Genomic DNA, 15,038 nt, shown 5'->3' with positions numbered 1-15,038 from the left:
TTAGAACGCCCCTTAGATGTGTTTTACATGACACAATAAATAATAAATAATTATGAAATACTTTTAACCTGGACAGCTGTTCAAGACAAGGTTGCGCATGCTAACTACTATTCTGCTAACCACTGACTCAATAAATCAGAAAAACATATTTCAGGGGAGTTATTAATAAATTGTCAGAGAGCATAAATCAGCCTGTTACATGCAGTACGTGCTCTCAGATGAAGGTCAACCAACACCTTCTTTAAACAAGGTGATGCAATATTTAAACAATATGGTCAATTAGCAGGTTACAAGATCCATGTGCGTAAGAGTCATTCAACCATATAATTATCTGCATGACAAAGAATGATGTCAACATGACAAAAGATTTATCAACTTGGTACTATTTGTATAAATAGAAATGAAGGAAGACACAATGACAGGCACCTGCACAGACATTTTGGGGGGCAGGTGCTCAAACCAAAAAAAGGGCACCCATCGCCAAAATTGTTTATGAAATTAAAAAACGAATAATAATAAATAAATAAAAAACACAGTAGGATATTTTCAACTTATATATTTATTTTTGTTAACAAACTTAAATTATCAATTTGAATAAATAAATGAATAACAGGCAAAAACAGACAAAACAAGGCAATATTGAATAACCAAATAATATTTTTATGTTAGGGTTAGTGATGTGATGGGCTCCTCTGGACCAGGTAGGGTTATTGATTCTCCCTCATCTGTTTTCAAGTTGATGGCCTGATCCAAGATAAAAGAGAGCTGCTACCCTGAGCTGCTTGCTGCAGTACCCTGTCCTTCTGCTTTTGGAGTCTCTCTTTTCTTGGCATTATGCTGCAAATTTTGTAAATAAGATAAATTAATGTTGTGCATAATTATCAAGAGTGACTTACATAATCTCTATTAAGCTGACAACACAGTACACGCACATTTTTGTAACTGTTTTCTGACAGAGTTGAAGCATAAGCAGCATTACACTAGTAATATACCACAATATACCTCACCAGACTGTCATGTAGCTCAACTGAAGACCTACCTTTCATTTCATAATTACAATTTTAAATCAAACAAAACTAGTGAACTTGTCTAATTTGTAGAACAGTAAAACTGCCTTTAAATTATCTTTCTGTCTGTCTGTCTGTCTGTCTGTCTGTCTGTCTGTCTGTCTGTCTGTCTGTCTGTCTGTCTGTCTGTCTGTCTGTCTGTCTGTCTGTCTGTATCTCTCTCCCTCTCTTTCTTCATTAAACATGACAAACGTCATGCGTTATTTCCTACATTACTACATATATTTGACAGCCTAACTTAAAAGTTTTATATTTTTGGCTTTTAGATACTAGATGATTTACTATACTTTAAAAAAAAGAAAATCATTCATATCCTTCAAGGGCAATTTGATGTACAACCAGCAATCATCAATTGATGACAGAGAGAGTAATTTTTAATCTTAAATATTGATGAATGAAGAAAAAATTGGGCTCCAGCAGAAGGGCACTTTTCTCATCCAGGCCAAAGGGGCCAGTGCTTGAGCACCACTAGGGGTCTATCTGTGCACGTGCCTGCACATATAGATAAACCTAATTACTTTATTTATCTCAGCTCAAGCATTTGAAATACATACATTCAGTTACCTATTTTACAGGCAGGGGATTGACCAAATACAACCATTAAATGGAATATTATAAAATGTTTTTAAGGTAATAGGTCACCTAGGGTTCATATTAAGACACTGCAGTTAAAGTCAAAGAGTGACGTGTCTTATACCTTCTCTTAGAGATGATAGTTCTGCAGCATAGGCAAAAGATATATCTTTGCAAACCATCATATTCTAAAACAATTGAAAAAATGCATTTAATCCCCATATGGACAAATTAATAAAAGTTGATAACACATGAGTTAAATGGACACCAAATTAAAATGGATATTCAATTCCAGGACTGTACAGCTCTAGGAAGAAGTGTCCCATGATATTTAGTTAAAAACTGCTATATGCTTGATAAAAGCTTTGAAATATAAAAGACAAAAAAGTAAATTTTGTCAAATCTTAAACACATTCCACTTAACACATTCAAACGAAATGGAAGAAGGCCGAACGAGATAATCTGAGAAATATGGCAGTATCAATGGAAGTGTACCAGCGCAAAGCAAATTCATTGGGAAAACCTGAAAATGTTTTTACTCACACTCTCAAAAATCCCAGTTTGATTGGAATCAATACATTGACTCTTACTGTATCTTTTTCTTCTTGCGCCAATATTGGATTTGGAAACACAATGCCCGCCAAGATATTTAAAATGTGAACCCCCTTGATATATAGCATAAGACATATATACTTCATGAATGGGTGAAACCTAAAGGCCGGTGCATGCTTCTCCAACTGCTACTGCAGCTTTTCACGCAGTTGTGTCGACGGACCTCGTTTTAATTTATGGTTGAGCTTGTTGCAAAGCAATTCACCGCCAGAACACTAGGCGGAGTAATGTTTTTGGTCGAAGACGACCTTAGAGACGCCTTCTTTTTGTGTGGCAGTCGTTGTCGACTGTTTGTCTACATCACCACTGCTGCTCCTCATAGCCTTTTTCTGGCGGACAAATTTGTCCCATTTTCCGTTATTCATGTGGTCATACTTTCAAATCTCTTCTGCCAAACGCTCTAGGAAAATTTGGCGATATTGTGCTTGCGTACCCCTTCTTGCAAAGAACGCAAGAAGGGGTACGCAAGTACGCAAGGGGCACGCAATGGCTCTTGCACTTGCGTGTCCCTGAAAACGCAGAAGCATGCGCATGTCTTACTGAAATGTAACATATGTCAACTCATTTCGAATCTCTGTCTGATAAATGCACTCAATGCGGGACATAGGAGATATTGTTAAAGAAAGAAAACTGTTCTTTAAAGTTAAACACATTTTGGACAGCTTAGTATGGCGAGGGCACATTTAACAGTATATATGCCAATTGTGTATTTGATCAATTTGATATGGATTTTTTAACTTTGCTTTTTTCTTATAGCTTCGTGTTTTTATTTCCGCTATGTAAAGAGTTGTTTGTACATACTGTTAATCTTAATGTGCTCTGTAATAGTGATGAATAAAAACAAATCTACCTTCTACTTGAATTTAAATTTTAAAATGTTTTATAACTGTATAGAAATGATAGACACACTGTAAAAGAAAAGGGCTAAATCAATTATTTAATTTATATATAAAATTCAGCAAACAATTCCAGCAGCAAATGGTTTCAGCAGTTCACACAATCACACAATGCGTTGGGGTTTGACGAGTTTTTAATGTACCATACATACAAAATAAACTACATTCCTAAAATATAAATTAACAGTAATCTAAAGAAACAGCAAGATAGTATTTTCAATTAAACAAATAAAAATAAAAGTAATATTAGTATAATTAGTAATATATACAGTACATATACAGTTAATAAATAAACTGTATACATGTATAAGTAATATTAACAAAAACATCTTGAAAAATAAACACTTAACATTAAACCTTTTATGTCACATTTGTAAGTGTGTGTATGTGTTTTGTGCATATTCGTGTTGTGTGTATCTATGTCAACTCCTGGTGTTTGCTTTGGCAACCACTGTAAGCGCCACGTCTTCCCACTGCGAATAATCAAGAATAATGTTTTGTTTGTTTATACTTGTCTTTTTACAAATATTTTTCAAATAAATAAATAGCACCACATAACAGCAACAATTTACATAAAAGTAAAAAAAATGCATAATGTAATGTAAGAAAAACTAACAATATATAATATTGATTTCATAATTGTAATATTGCAGTAAACATTAAGACATTGTAGGGACTCAAATCCAATTAAGAGACATTCTACTTACCACCAAAACAGGGCTCCCACTCAAAATAATAACCACTAGATGGCACCAAATCTTATATATACATGTAAATTAATGTCAATTTGATTGATTGATTGGTTGAGTTGGCTGATGGGTGGCTGGTAGGCCAAATTGTGAGATGGCTGTGTTGGGCTGTTCCTGCTATAGGGAAACTTTTAAATAACCTTAAACCTGTTAAAATGGCAGCGTTTTCATGAAATGAGTGTGTGTGTGTGTGTGTGTGTGTGTGTGTGTGTGTGTGTGTGTGTGTGTGTGTGTGTGTGTGTGTGTGTGTGAGCCTACCCCACAGTCAAACAGACACTCATGCATTAACTGCATTTCAGTCAGACAACTCACCTTCAAATGTTTATTACAACAGTAGAACAGGTTAGTGTTTGGCCTCTAGGCTCCGACTTACTCTCTCCCCCGATATGATTACATAAATATTATGGGAGCGATGAGCAAATACTTGTAACCCCCCCCGTCGGAGCCTGCAGGTAGATGTTGGGGTGGTGGAGGGGGCTAGAGCAACTGGCAGAAATACTAACGCAGCAGTGGGGCAAGCAAAGAGAGTGATGGGAATTTTGTCTCTTCTTAATTAGACCACCTAATATGGTGGGTGTGTGTTATCGATGATTGTGGAGGATGAGGTATGTCACATGACGTATGTCACATGACTTGAGCCGCGCAGCTCAAGTTGGCTGCCGCAACTAGAGGCCAATGTATGCTTCTCTGTTTTGACGGACACGGACAGATAGGACTGCCTTCTCCGCCATGGAACGCCCTCTCCAGGGCTCCTGGGAGAGCTTTTCGTGCAGCTCTGATTTTTCTTACTACACGTCGGCATGGCGGAGACCAACGGATATCCCTTGGCTGTGATTGGTCCGCTAACGCCAGCATCATTTCCGGACCTCAAACTTCCTGTTTCATTCCCTAAATCACAATAAACCTAAATCACAACTACAACTCTTTGATTAATGTGACAAGTGTGTTAAGCTAGCGGCGTTGTCCGGCTGACCATGGCTGGTTAGAGCACTTACGGCATGTGTGTACGGTCACATAAGGTTATAACGAACTTTGATAACGGGGATAGTGGGCTAGCCACCATGCTAACTGCAGTGGGAACAGCACAAAAGCTGACTTTAATCCCACGGCTCTCATGACACTGTTTTTCAAACACCGTCAGGTTAGAAGCAACTTGGTAGTAGTTAGTATCTGGTGTCCGTGCTGACTGTGTGTGGAAGCTGGGGGGAAGACAGCTGCCTCCGTGTAGCTTCAAGCTGTTGAATTAGCAACGCAGTTTGGAAACAAGACCGGGGTACTGCTGCGCTAAGACACGATAACATAAGCATTTTGATCCGCTGGGTGTCACTTTATTCAGCAAAAACTGTTGCGTCATCAACATCCTTTTTCTGTTAGTTGTCATCGTTCACTGTGTGTGAGGAGCCGGGGGGATGTAAATAAACAAGCGTGGACTTCTTCTTTATACCTCATGAGGTAGGCTTCTCTTAGCTCGACTTCCGTTGGGCCAACTACTGTTCTGGCGGTGAATTGTTTTCACAACAAAAAGGCTCGTAGAACTATAAATCAAATAGTGTCCGTCCGATCTGTCCGTCCGTCAGTCCGCAACGGACTCGGAGAAGCATACTGAGGCGTTGAGGCCTTTAGCTCGCAGGCGTCGCTCCATATATGGCAACTTCATTTGCATAACACATTTCCCACATAGAGGGTGTATTTAAAGTGGAGTCTTCTTATGTAATGTAGATTATTGACATGAGGTCTGGCAATACCAGTAATTTAGTGCTGCTAAACCACACATACAAGAATAAATGATAATGGTGGTATATCTAGTTTGAAAGAGAAACGGAGCCATAAGACCTTGAAAGAACTGTAACGCCCATTACTACTGGCTGCTAGTTGTATCTAGTTATTGACAAATTAGTGTTCTGAAGTGGAACTGAAGACAATCTCCAATTTAAAATCGCAACTGCTATCCCCTTTATGAATAAGGTTTGCTCCATTCTATGACCAATGCTTTGACAGGAGTAATAAAACGCAATGACTTTGAAAGTAGATATTCATGAGTCTTAAAAATGTGTAAAGTAAATGAGTCAAAGAAAGGATAGAATATTCATATGGGGCCACATTCAGGCTGTGTCTTCCTTACTTCAAAGTGAATGATCAGGGGTGGACGATCTCTTGGTATACAATTTTTGTAGTTGTATAGACCAGCTGTAGTTGTAATAAGTCTCAGACAATTCATATTTAGTATGTATCTGCCATTTATTTATGATACAGATCAAGAATACTTCCACAAAATTGACAAACCACATTGAATTCCTGAAGGTGTTTGCATCAAGCACATTGAGCGGTGCAACGACAGGCTAGGTGAGCCTCTGCCTCTTCCTGTACGTCAGTGCTCTTCTGGTAGATACTGCTCAGACCCTCAGAGCTGTCCACGCTAGAATCTGCAACAGTGGACAGGATCAAACAGTTAGGCTCAAGGAAGTTGTTCAATTAATGAGGCTTTTGTGAACTTGCTGTGATTTCTTGCAGACTCACCTGAGGGAAGGCAGTGGAAGCCAACATTGACAGTGGTGGTCCTCACTGGCATGCAGCCAGGCAGGCAGCGCAGCACAGGCTCCACAGAGTAGCATTTGGACTCCTGACCGAGGAGGGTCATCTGATTCTCCAACTTCACAGATGCAAGCTTCATGTAGCACTCTGGAAAAGGGTGAATAAGATAAAGATAAGCACAGTGCATATATATTTTTTTTTTCCGGTCTGATTCAAATTGGTGCTTCAAGTATTACCAGAGGCATCACGACAGCTTTTTCCAGGTAGAACCCAGGAATGAGCATAACTAGTTGCATTCTTTATCAGGCGCTCGTTGGGTGTGCGGTACTCTTGTCTGGTTTCCCCATCAGCCTTTCCACAAAGTCCACAAGTCTGGCCTCTCATCCAGTCCACAACTTTGACCTGAAGAAAAAACGTTCCAGTGTTTTGTGGAACTATAACTTAAACTGCCCCGTGACCACAATGCATGCTGGTAAAAGTTTAAATCTAGAAAAGTCACACAATCCAGTTAACTCACATTCAGTGTGTTCAGACTGAGGAAGACCTCCTGAAGACCATGGCTGGGAGCATGGAGAGCAATACCCTCATCTTTCTGTCTGATCTGAATAATGCCTGAAATGAATACAAATAAGTGTGAATATTATAAATACATGTGTGTTTTCTTACACCTTAAACAAATTGAATTATTTAAACGTGATAGTTAAATTCAATGTAAAAGAAAAACAAGAAACCTGTGGGATGCTGATAAGGCAGGCTGTCCATGGGGATTTCTACTCCGTTAACCTTCACCACAATGGCGTTGTCCCTTGGATACATGTCGACATCACTGTTGAAAAACAAATGGATATGAATTCAAGGTGTTATAGTTTTGGGGAAATTGCCTTAAGTTTCATATAAATACTGGTTGTCCGTACAGGTTTGCAATCTTCACATTGATCTCGTTCTGCTCCTGACTTTGATCTCTCTTCAGCAGAACTAGAAATTTGAGTTCTGGGGTGCAATCCTGAGCCAGAACCTGGTAGCATGAGTGAGGCATCTCGTTCTTGTATGTCCTGCTGTTGAATGTGATCACTGTGTCCTTGGTCATGGTGCACTCAGCTGGAGTGAAAGAAAAATGTAAGTTAGCTACATACAGAGAAGTCTGAATGAGCAGATATTCTGTCCCTTTTTAATGTTTTCACCTGCTTGAGCCTTGGTGAGCATGTACATGATCTTATCAGCCCAGTTCTTCTGGTATGGTTCAAGCTCAACTGCAGTTTCCCCCACTGGCAGAGAAATGGGGATAGCCACTCCGAGCTTGTAAATGGTCTTCTGTAAAAAGAACAAAGCAATCTGGTTGACAAGGTGAAACACATACATTTTCTCTGTGTTAATTATAATAGGGAAGAAAACCACACCTTTGGTGTCTTCAAAATAATATTCAGACTTGATTCAGATGCAACAGCCACAGTCAGTTTCAGCTGCTTAGGATCATTCTTGACCTTCGACAGGCTGATTCCGGCTTCGCGAGCAATACGGGTAATGTACTCAGAGAGGCTAGACAGACAAAAAGATACAGGGGTTTTTAGTCTATGAGTAAAGGTCTAAATTAGTATTGACACATTTATAGCTCTTAGACAGGTGTCTTAGAAAATGATCTGCAGGAATGGTTAGGGACATTACTCCTTTGCGTAGCGCTGCATGTTCTTTGGAAGTTTGTCCCAGGTCAGCTTCAGGCGGAAAGCAGGCTGTTTACCCACAAGACCAGTTTCAGCTGTGATCTCAGTCTCATACTCCCTGCATTCAAGGCCCCAGGCGATCTTGGCCTATAAGAGAAATTCAAACCAGAGGGAAATCTCAACATTTCCGCACAAATTTCTAATAATTATTACTTATACAATTCGTGTCACCAAAACCAAAGTTTTTACCATGAGCTTGTGGTTGCTGAGCAACACACCGTCAGCACAGATTCTGTAGTGGTCATTCTCAGCCAGGTTGGCAACGATAACCTGGAGTCTGGCAGTGGCTTTGTCAAAGTAAGCAGCAATCTGGTATCCCTGAACCTTGTGGTCGACTCTCACGGCACGAATGAGAACAATCACGGCAGGTTTAATAGCATTAGCCAGGTACTTTGCCTGAAAGTGTAAAAAAGAGATTGTTAATGAAAGTTTTGATTTTTACCCCAACTAAAAACCTGAGATTGTCATGTTGACTAACTTACCTTATTGTAAATAGCTTCAATGCTGTAGGCACTGCTCTTGCTGTTTGCACGGGCTGTGGAGAGGCCATGCTGGAAACAAAGACATATATTTAGCCCTCTCAAACACTGTAAATGGTGTGGCAGGGTCATGCACCTTACAGCACGTTCTGATAATTACCTGGTGGATGTGGCTCTTGGTAAACTTCATCTCAGACAGTTTTTGCTGCAATAGAAAAAAAGAAGAATAACTCCTGCATATGGTTTTCGATTCTACTACTATTATGTATCAGAGGAGAAGTTGTATTTCACCTTGGACATGGAGCTAGAACTGCTGATGATGGACTGGCGAGATGAACGACTGCTTGAAGAGGAGCTGGAGGAGCTGCTGCTCAGTGCCTTTGAGCTTGAGGAAGACAAGGATGCGCTTGAACGTGAGCTGCTGGAGCTGGAGGATGCTGTCCTGTTCTTCAGACCAGGAACCAAGATTTTCTTGAGTTTCATCAGGATGTTCTTGTTCTCAGGAATCTCCTCCTCCTCGCTCATATTAATCACTTTGAGGATCTTTTCTGCGGCTTTTTCTCCAAGCTGAATCTCGATTTCTATCTTCTCGACAACTGGTCCAGCGGCTGCAATTAAATAAATAAATTGTAAATTACATTTGAGCTACTTTCCAAACTACTTTTTAGCATAATTATTTGTACCAGTATTTTATTGTCACTTGCCTGGAGCAACATCAACCAAGACAGCATGTTTTCCAATGATGGCATAGAGTGGACAGTCCTTGATGGAGGCAGCATTGTGAGATTCAATCTCAGCGCATGCCTTTATTCCAAAGGTTTCTATTGCGACACACATTTTCTTCTCGAAGCCCTTGGGGATTTTCAATATCTTGACAAGCTTTCTTGGCAGTTGAGAAATGAATTCAGATGATACTGACTGTAAAACAAAGATCAACACAGGAGTTTGAAACAGTGCAGGATTTTGTGTTGCAAAAGGTTGTCATTGAATCAAACTCACAACGTCATCAACCATTGATTCCTCCCTTGACACCTGATCTGCGGCTTTGGCTGGAATCATTGGTGTGATCTTTGCAGCTGCGAGGTCTTCCACATTTCTTGCAACAGCATAAGTCTCAACACTAGGATAAATAAATAGGAAATAAATAGTTAAGAGAAAAGTAAACTTCAATAGTAGATTACATATTTTACTTGGAGGGAATCCAAAATACATACATTGCAGATGCAATCTTATCGATGCCCTGGACAGGCAGCAACTCAAGCTTGAAGTTGCCCTTGATCATGTCAATTCTTGCCTCAATCTTTCCAGGAACAATTGTGTGAACTCTGGCTCTTGAAACCAGGACGGCTTGGATAAGAGCAGTATTCACACCCATAACTGCGTAGGTGTGCATGGAAACACTGCAAGTGACAGAAAGATATATTTCATTTTCTGCTCGTCAACAATTAAGGTAAGAAGAAGCTCATTTGAGTAAACTATAGCCAGTTTACCTTGGAGCAATTGCAGCCCTTATGTTGATGTCAGACTTCAGAAGCTGGGCAGCTTGGAAGTTCTCAGGCAGAGTTGGTGTCACAATGGCTTGGACTATAAAAAACAACACATGTTTAGAATCTGCACAAATTATAAGTATTTCAGATCAGTAAGGTTACACTCAATGGTACGTACACTCAACAGTTGCAGCAGCCACAGCAGCTGTGTAGAAACTCAGCTCCATTGGCAGACCAACAGCAGTGGGAATGATACGACGGACCTCAGCAACCAGCATTGGTTTAGCATAATGCAGAGCAAAACCAGTCAGCAGAGTTTCTAAAGCCTTCCTGCCATAACTGTGAAGTGCAGGTCCAGTGGCCAGCTGGAAGAACCACAACGCTCATTAGACACCAGGTTTTAAGTTTAAAATACAATTATTATTCAGAAGTCATGAAGTACAAAACAATAAATTATGCTTTACCTCAATGATCTTATCAACAATAGCTTTGTCGATGTTGGCAAATGCAATTTCCTGTCCAAATAATTTCACGTACAGAGAGCCCAGGGGCTGGCTGGTAGGATTAGCCCTCCAATCAGAGAGCTGTAAGGAAAAACATACAACAATAAATCTCCAACTGTAACTTCAACAAACATAAGAAACTTTGATTACTCATAAAAGTAAATACTTTTGGGATTGGGATGTTCCCCTGAACTTACAGCCTTCATAACTTGTTTCATCTTGGCGATTCTGTCAACATTGGCAGGAGCCTCCTGGACTTTCAGAATGGCTTCCTGGACTCCCTCAGCTCTCACTCCAACCTGGACACAAGAAAAGCAGCATTTGATGGACAAGTTTTTTTTAATTATCACTGGATTATAAATTGTGAAACAGCCATAGGATATAGTCTTATTGTTAGATTTCTAACAAAGACGGCATTAATAGAATGCCAGGCCATTTCAAGTTTGGCCAGAGTGGAACAAAAAACCTAAGAACTTGACAGATACCTCAAGAACATCAGCGTAGGCTCCAGCCAGGTAGGTGCGGGCTTTGGCCACGATGGCTCTTGGCATAAGAGTTGCAGCATCGTTAACATAGAAGGCAGTGGCAGCAGCACCCATCACCAAGGGGTCTGCAGGGAGAAGACACAAGCCATCAAGTCGCATGTTCTACTATGAAAACTGCTATGTTAATTGTTCAGCTGGTCTTCACTTACTGTGATAGGCATCTACATAGAGAGCTCTGCTGAAGCGGTAGCTCAGTCTGTCGAATTTGGGGCTGAGGATCTTCACAGCAACATTGCAGGCTGCAGCACTGAAAGTTGAACGTAAAAATATACATATATAAGATCGTAGGTGCTAAGATGTTTAAATTAAAATAAAGAATTTGGAAACCGTAGTATTACTGAGGTTCTTACACAGAAGCGAAGTCAGGGGCAGTGTTCTTGGTCATGGCCTTCATGTAAGAGTAGACAAAGCTAACGACTTGTAGATTTTTTTCTTTCAAGAGGGCATCGGCAAGAGTGGTCACCAGACCCATGGGCAGCTTTGTCTCAAACAGCACAATAGCAGAAACCATACGGAGCTCTGGATGCAGAGCCTTGCCCATGAACAGCTGAATGGCAATATCTTGGATCTAATTCGCAGAAAAAAAATGTTTTAGACAACACTGCACATAACATGACAGGCCTGAAATGTATTCACTATAAGCAATGGAAGGAGTTGGAATATCCAGTCTCACCATCTTGGGCTCTCTCTTTGCAATGTTCCTCAACGCCAAAACGGCATCAACCTGAACTCTGAGTGGCAGATTAGCAGCAGCGCTTCCAAAGCCAGGCAGGAGCTTCAAAATTGGTTTAAGGCTGGCAGGATGTCCAGCATTACCCAGAACTTTCAGAAGGACGATAAGCTCCTCAACTTTTCCTTTGGCAAGAGCCTGGACAGCAAGTTCATGGATTGGCTGTGGGAGGAACACATAGGCATTAGTTTCTCTGATGCTGTAAGTGAATTTTAGTTACATAAAACAAATAGAAAAAACGATACATACCCTCACAAGCTCGGCAGGGCAAATTGGATTCTCTACACAGTATTTGGCAACAAGAGTACCGTAGCCCAGCAAGACGACCTCGCGCAGGATTGGGTTTTCTTGGATGTTGGGGTTCCCAATCAGGCCCTGAGAAGTGGTGAAAATAATCAATTACATGCCCATGTTCTCACTTTGTTTAAAACCGACAGGACCACTTTTTAGCTCAACTTACCTCAACAAGCTTGATGGCTTCCAGATCAGCTGTCACCATGTGGACAGATGCCAGCAGAGCTTGAGCAACTTCAGCAATAGTCAGCTCACCAATCAGGAACTTCTCCTTGATGAACCTCAGAGCAGTGTGAGTGCCAATAGCAGGGATAGCATTCAGTAGCCAGTGCCTAAGAAAGGAAAGCCCTGTATTATTAAACCATTCCTAAAATTTGTGTTTTATGGGTCCTCTCTGAATGAAAGTTACCTGTGATCGGGTCTAGCTTTGAACTGAGTCCAGAGAGCCTCAATACTCTCAAGTCTGGCAACACGCAACAGCTGGATGAGCTCAATAAACTTCAGAGGGGCATCTTCATGGACCTTGGCCACATTGTAGGTCACCAGGTGGTTCAGAGTCTCAACAATCTAGAAGTAAAAATAAACGTTTCCCTTATTTTTCTATGTTGCTACACGATTTATTTAGTAAAAATCTGGTTAAAAGAGGGATTGCTTTCTTAAACACCTGAGCCTCGGCATTGCTGATCCTCAGAAGCTGGACGGGTGTCTGGAGAAGCTCGCTGCCAAACTCATACTGCACGGATCCACGGGGAAGATATGCAGCTTTGATGGGCTCCACTGGGATCTTCTCAATATCCACGAAGGTCAGGATTTGCCTAAAAATAGACACAAGAAATCAATAAATCTGCTATGTGACACTTTGTGCTTTAAGTAGTGGTTTCAACACACTTAGCCTCCATCTGGGCAGCGCCATTCGAGATGCTGAAAGGAGAGAACTGAATGAGCTCTGTAGCAGTTGCCTCCAGGATCAGAGCACCGGTGGGTGCTGGCTTCAAGACGTAGTTAAATGCAGCAGCTCCCTTCAGGGTCGTTCCTCTCTGTATGGACAACCACGTAAGAATATGATAACATCTGCACTGGGAGCACATTGTATCATGGTATGGAGAGTCAGGGAAAATTCACTTACAGCTTCACACTCCACACATTTCTCGGTGTAAGCCAGGCCAATGTCCTTGATGATTCTCTCCTGACAATTGTTCAGGTCCTTGGTCTTGGTCAGAAGAATGCGTTCAGCCTTCACATCCTCACTGATGACATAGTGGGTCTTGCAGATACCCTGAACACCAGGCTAGATCACAGAAGTCAGAAGTTTGAGTATCATAGCATTTTGTTGGTTAAACTTCACGACAATGAGTTATTCATACCTCTTGCAGCTCGTACACATTCTGGGTCTTCTTGATGTTCAGCTGTAGGATGTTAATAATTCCCCTGAGGAGATTCAGCACTGTCTCAGAGATGCCAGCCGGGGCAAACACCTTGCCGACAACACCGTTAGCATACTCAAACTTGATCGGTGTCAAAAGCTGAGCAGCCAGGGCCGTGGTGAGCTTGGTGGCTGGGATGAAAGCCTCTTTTGGCCAGATACCACTGTACTCAAAGATTTCAGGGTCTACAAGCTGTGAAGAAAAAGTGACGGTTCAATTTAAATGTGAACATAGGACACAAAAATATACATTTAAAAAAAACATCCAAGTGGTCTTCACCTTCAGCATGAAGATGTCAGCAGCGGCAGCATGGATCAAAACTCTGCTGCTGACTTTTAGTCCGGCCCTTGCCAGTCCTTCCTCTGGCAAGCCTCCCATAAGAACTGCTTCATATTTGTACACGTAGGTCTTTCCAAGAGCAAATTCTGGGGCTGAAATAAGAATTGAAATATCATTACTGGAAGGAATTTACTTCAACCTTTAAAAAGAGTCCAAACAGCCAGGAAAATATATTTCCTCAGTCTATTTGTCTTTCAGTAGAACCTCAGAAGTGACAGAGACAGCAATTTACTACCTTTCAACGTTACAATCTTTCATTATTTGATAATTGCATAATTTCATATGAAGTAAGAATACGTACCCAGGCTGACCTGATTCGCCGCTGAAATATTTTTTTAAAAAGAGAGTTATTTTTGATCAGTGTAGAACTATATCTCATTTTCATAAAAGCGTTAGTATTACGTTTTACAAACAGCAACATTTTCAGAAAAAGGAGTTCAAATTAAAAAGACTGCCATACCTGCAAGGGCCACAGCAAGAGCTAGCACAAGCACCTTCATGGCTGGTGGATGTGAGTGACTCGCAAATCCGAAACTTCCTTTTAAGACACTTTTTGCTGAGGGTGTGCTCATCAGAATATATCATTAACTAAATATTCCCTGTCATTGAAGTCACTATGACCTGACAAGCTAGATTAGAAAAACAAAGTTAAAAGAAAAATGTCACAGATGGCAAGTTGTTCTAACCTGACTGACTTGTATTGCACAATCAGCTCCATGTGTGTACTCATATATGTATTTATATATACACATGTTTTTGGAGCAGATTGTTTTCATTCTACTATTTCTACTATATCATGCATAATTATCCATACATGAATACAACAATCAATAATTCCACAAACAAAACCAGGCACCAGTATAAATATTTCAAAACATTATTTCACATGTTTCATATTTCTATTCCATAAATGCTGACTCCAATGACTTAAACTCACATTAATTATTCTAATATTCTGAAAACTTTACCATAAAAATTGTTTTGCAGAATTGTTTTCAGTTGCACAAATATCAGTTTCTGGGCTTATAACAACATGTCAATCTGACCTGTGAATTTGGCATCCTCTCAGTTTTCTCTTTTAACTTCTGAC

The 15,038-nt window shown here is 40.5% G+C and overlaps 1 protein-coding gene across 1 annotated transcript; it reads right to left on the bottom strand.

Annotated features, from left to right (window-relative positions):
* Positions 1–6,116: 6,116 nt before the first annotated feature.
* Positions 6,117–14,496, bottom strand: LOC133961106 (vitellogenin-2-like). Its single transcript, XM_062396067.1, has 34 exons — positions 14,409–14,496; positions 14,250–14,270; positions 13,889–14,040; positions 13,550–13,801; positions 13,312–13,473; positions 13,074–13,222; positions 12,850–13,000; positions 12,595–12,752; positions 12,352–12,517; positions 12,141–12,266; positions 11,835–12,053; positions 11,512–11,729; positions 11,311–11,408; positions 11,102–11,226; positions 10,814–10,915; positions 10,578–10,697; positions 10,292–10,478; positions 10,117–10,210; positions 9,841–10,026; positions 9,626–9,746; positions 9,331–9,544; positions 8,918–9,234; positions 8,787–8,831; positions 8,630–8,698; positions 8,337–8,543; positions 8,092–8,234; positions 7,827–7,965; positions 7,611–7,740; positions 7,344–7,527; positions 7,161–7,255; positions 6,947–7,041; positions 6,666–6,831; positions 6,415–6,576; positions 6,117–6,320 (listed from the first exon to the last, which is right to left on the bottom strand). Exons 1-34 carry the CDS (start codon positions 14,446–14,448, stop codon positions 6,208–6,210), a joined length of 4,926 nt encoding a protein of 1,641 aa, XP_062252051.1. The 5' UTR covers positions 14,449–14,496; the 3' UTR covers positions 6,117–6,207.
* Positions 14,497–15,038: the final 542 nt, after the last annotated feature.

This window comes from Platichthys flesus, chromosome 9 (genome assembly GCF_949316205.1).
Source record: "Platichthys flesus chromosome 9, fPlaFle2.1, whole genome shotgun sequence".
NCBI lineage: Eukaryota > Metazoa > Chordata > Actinopteri > Pleuronectiformes > Pleuronectidae > Platichthys > Platichthys flesus.
This window is presented reverse-complemented; position numbering and strand designations above follow the sequence as displayed.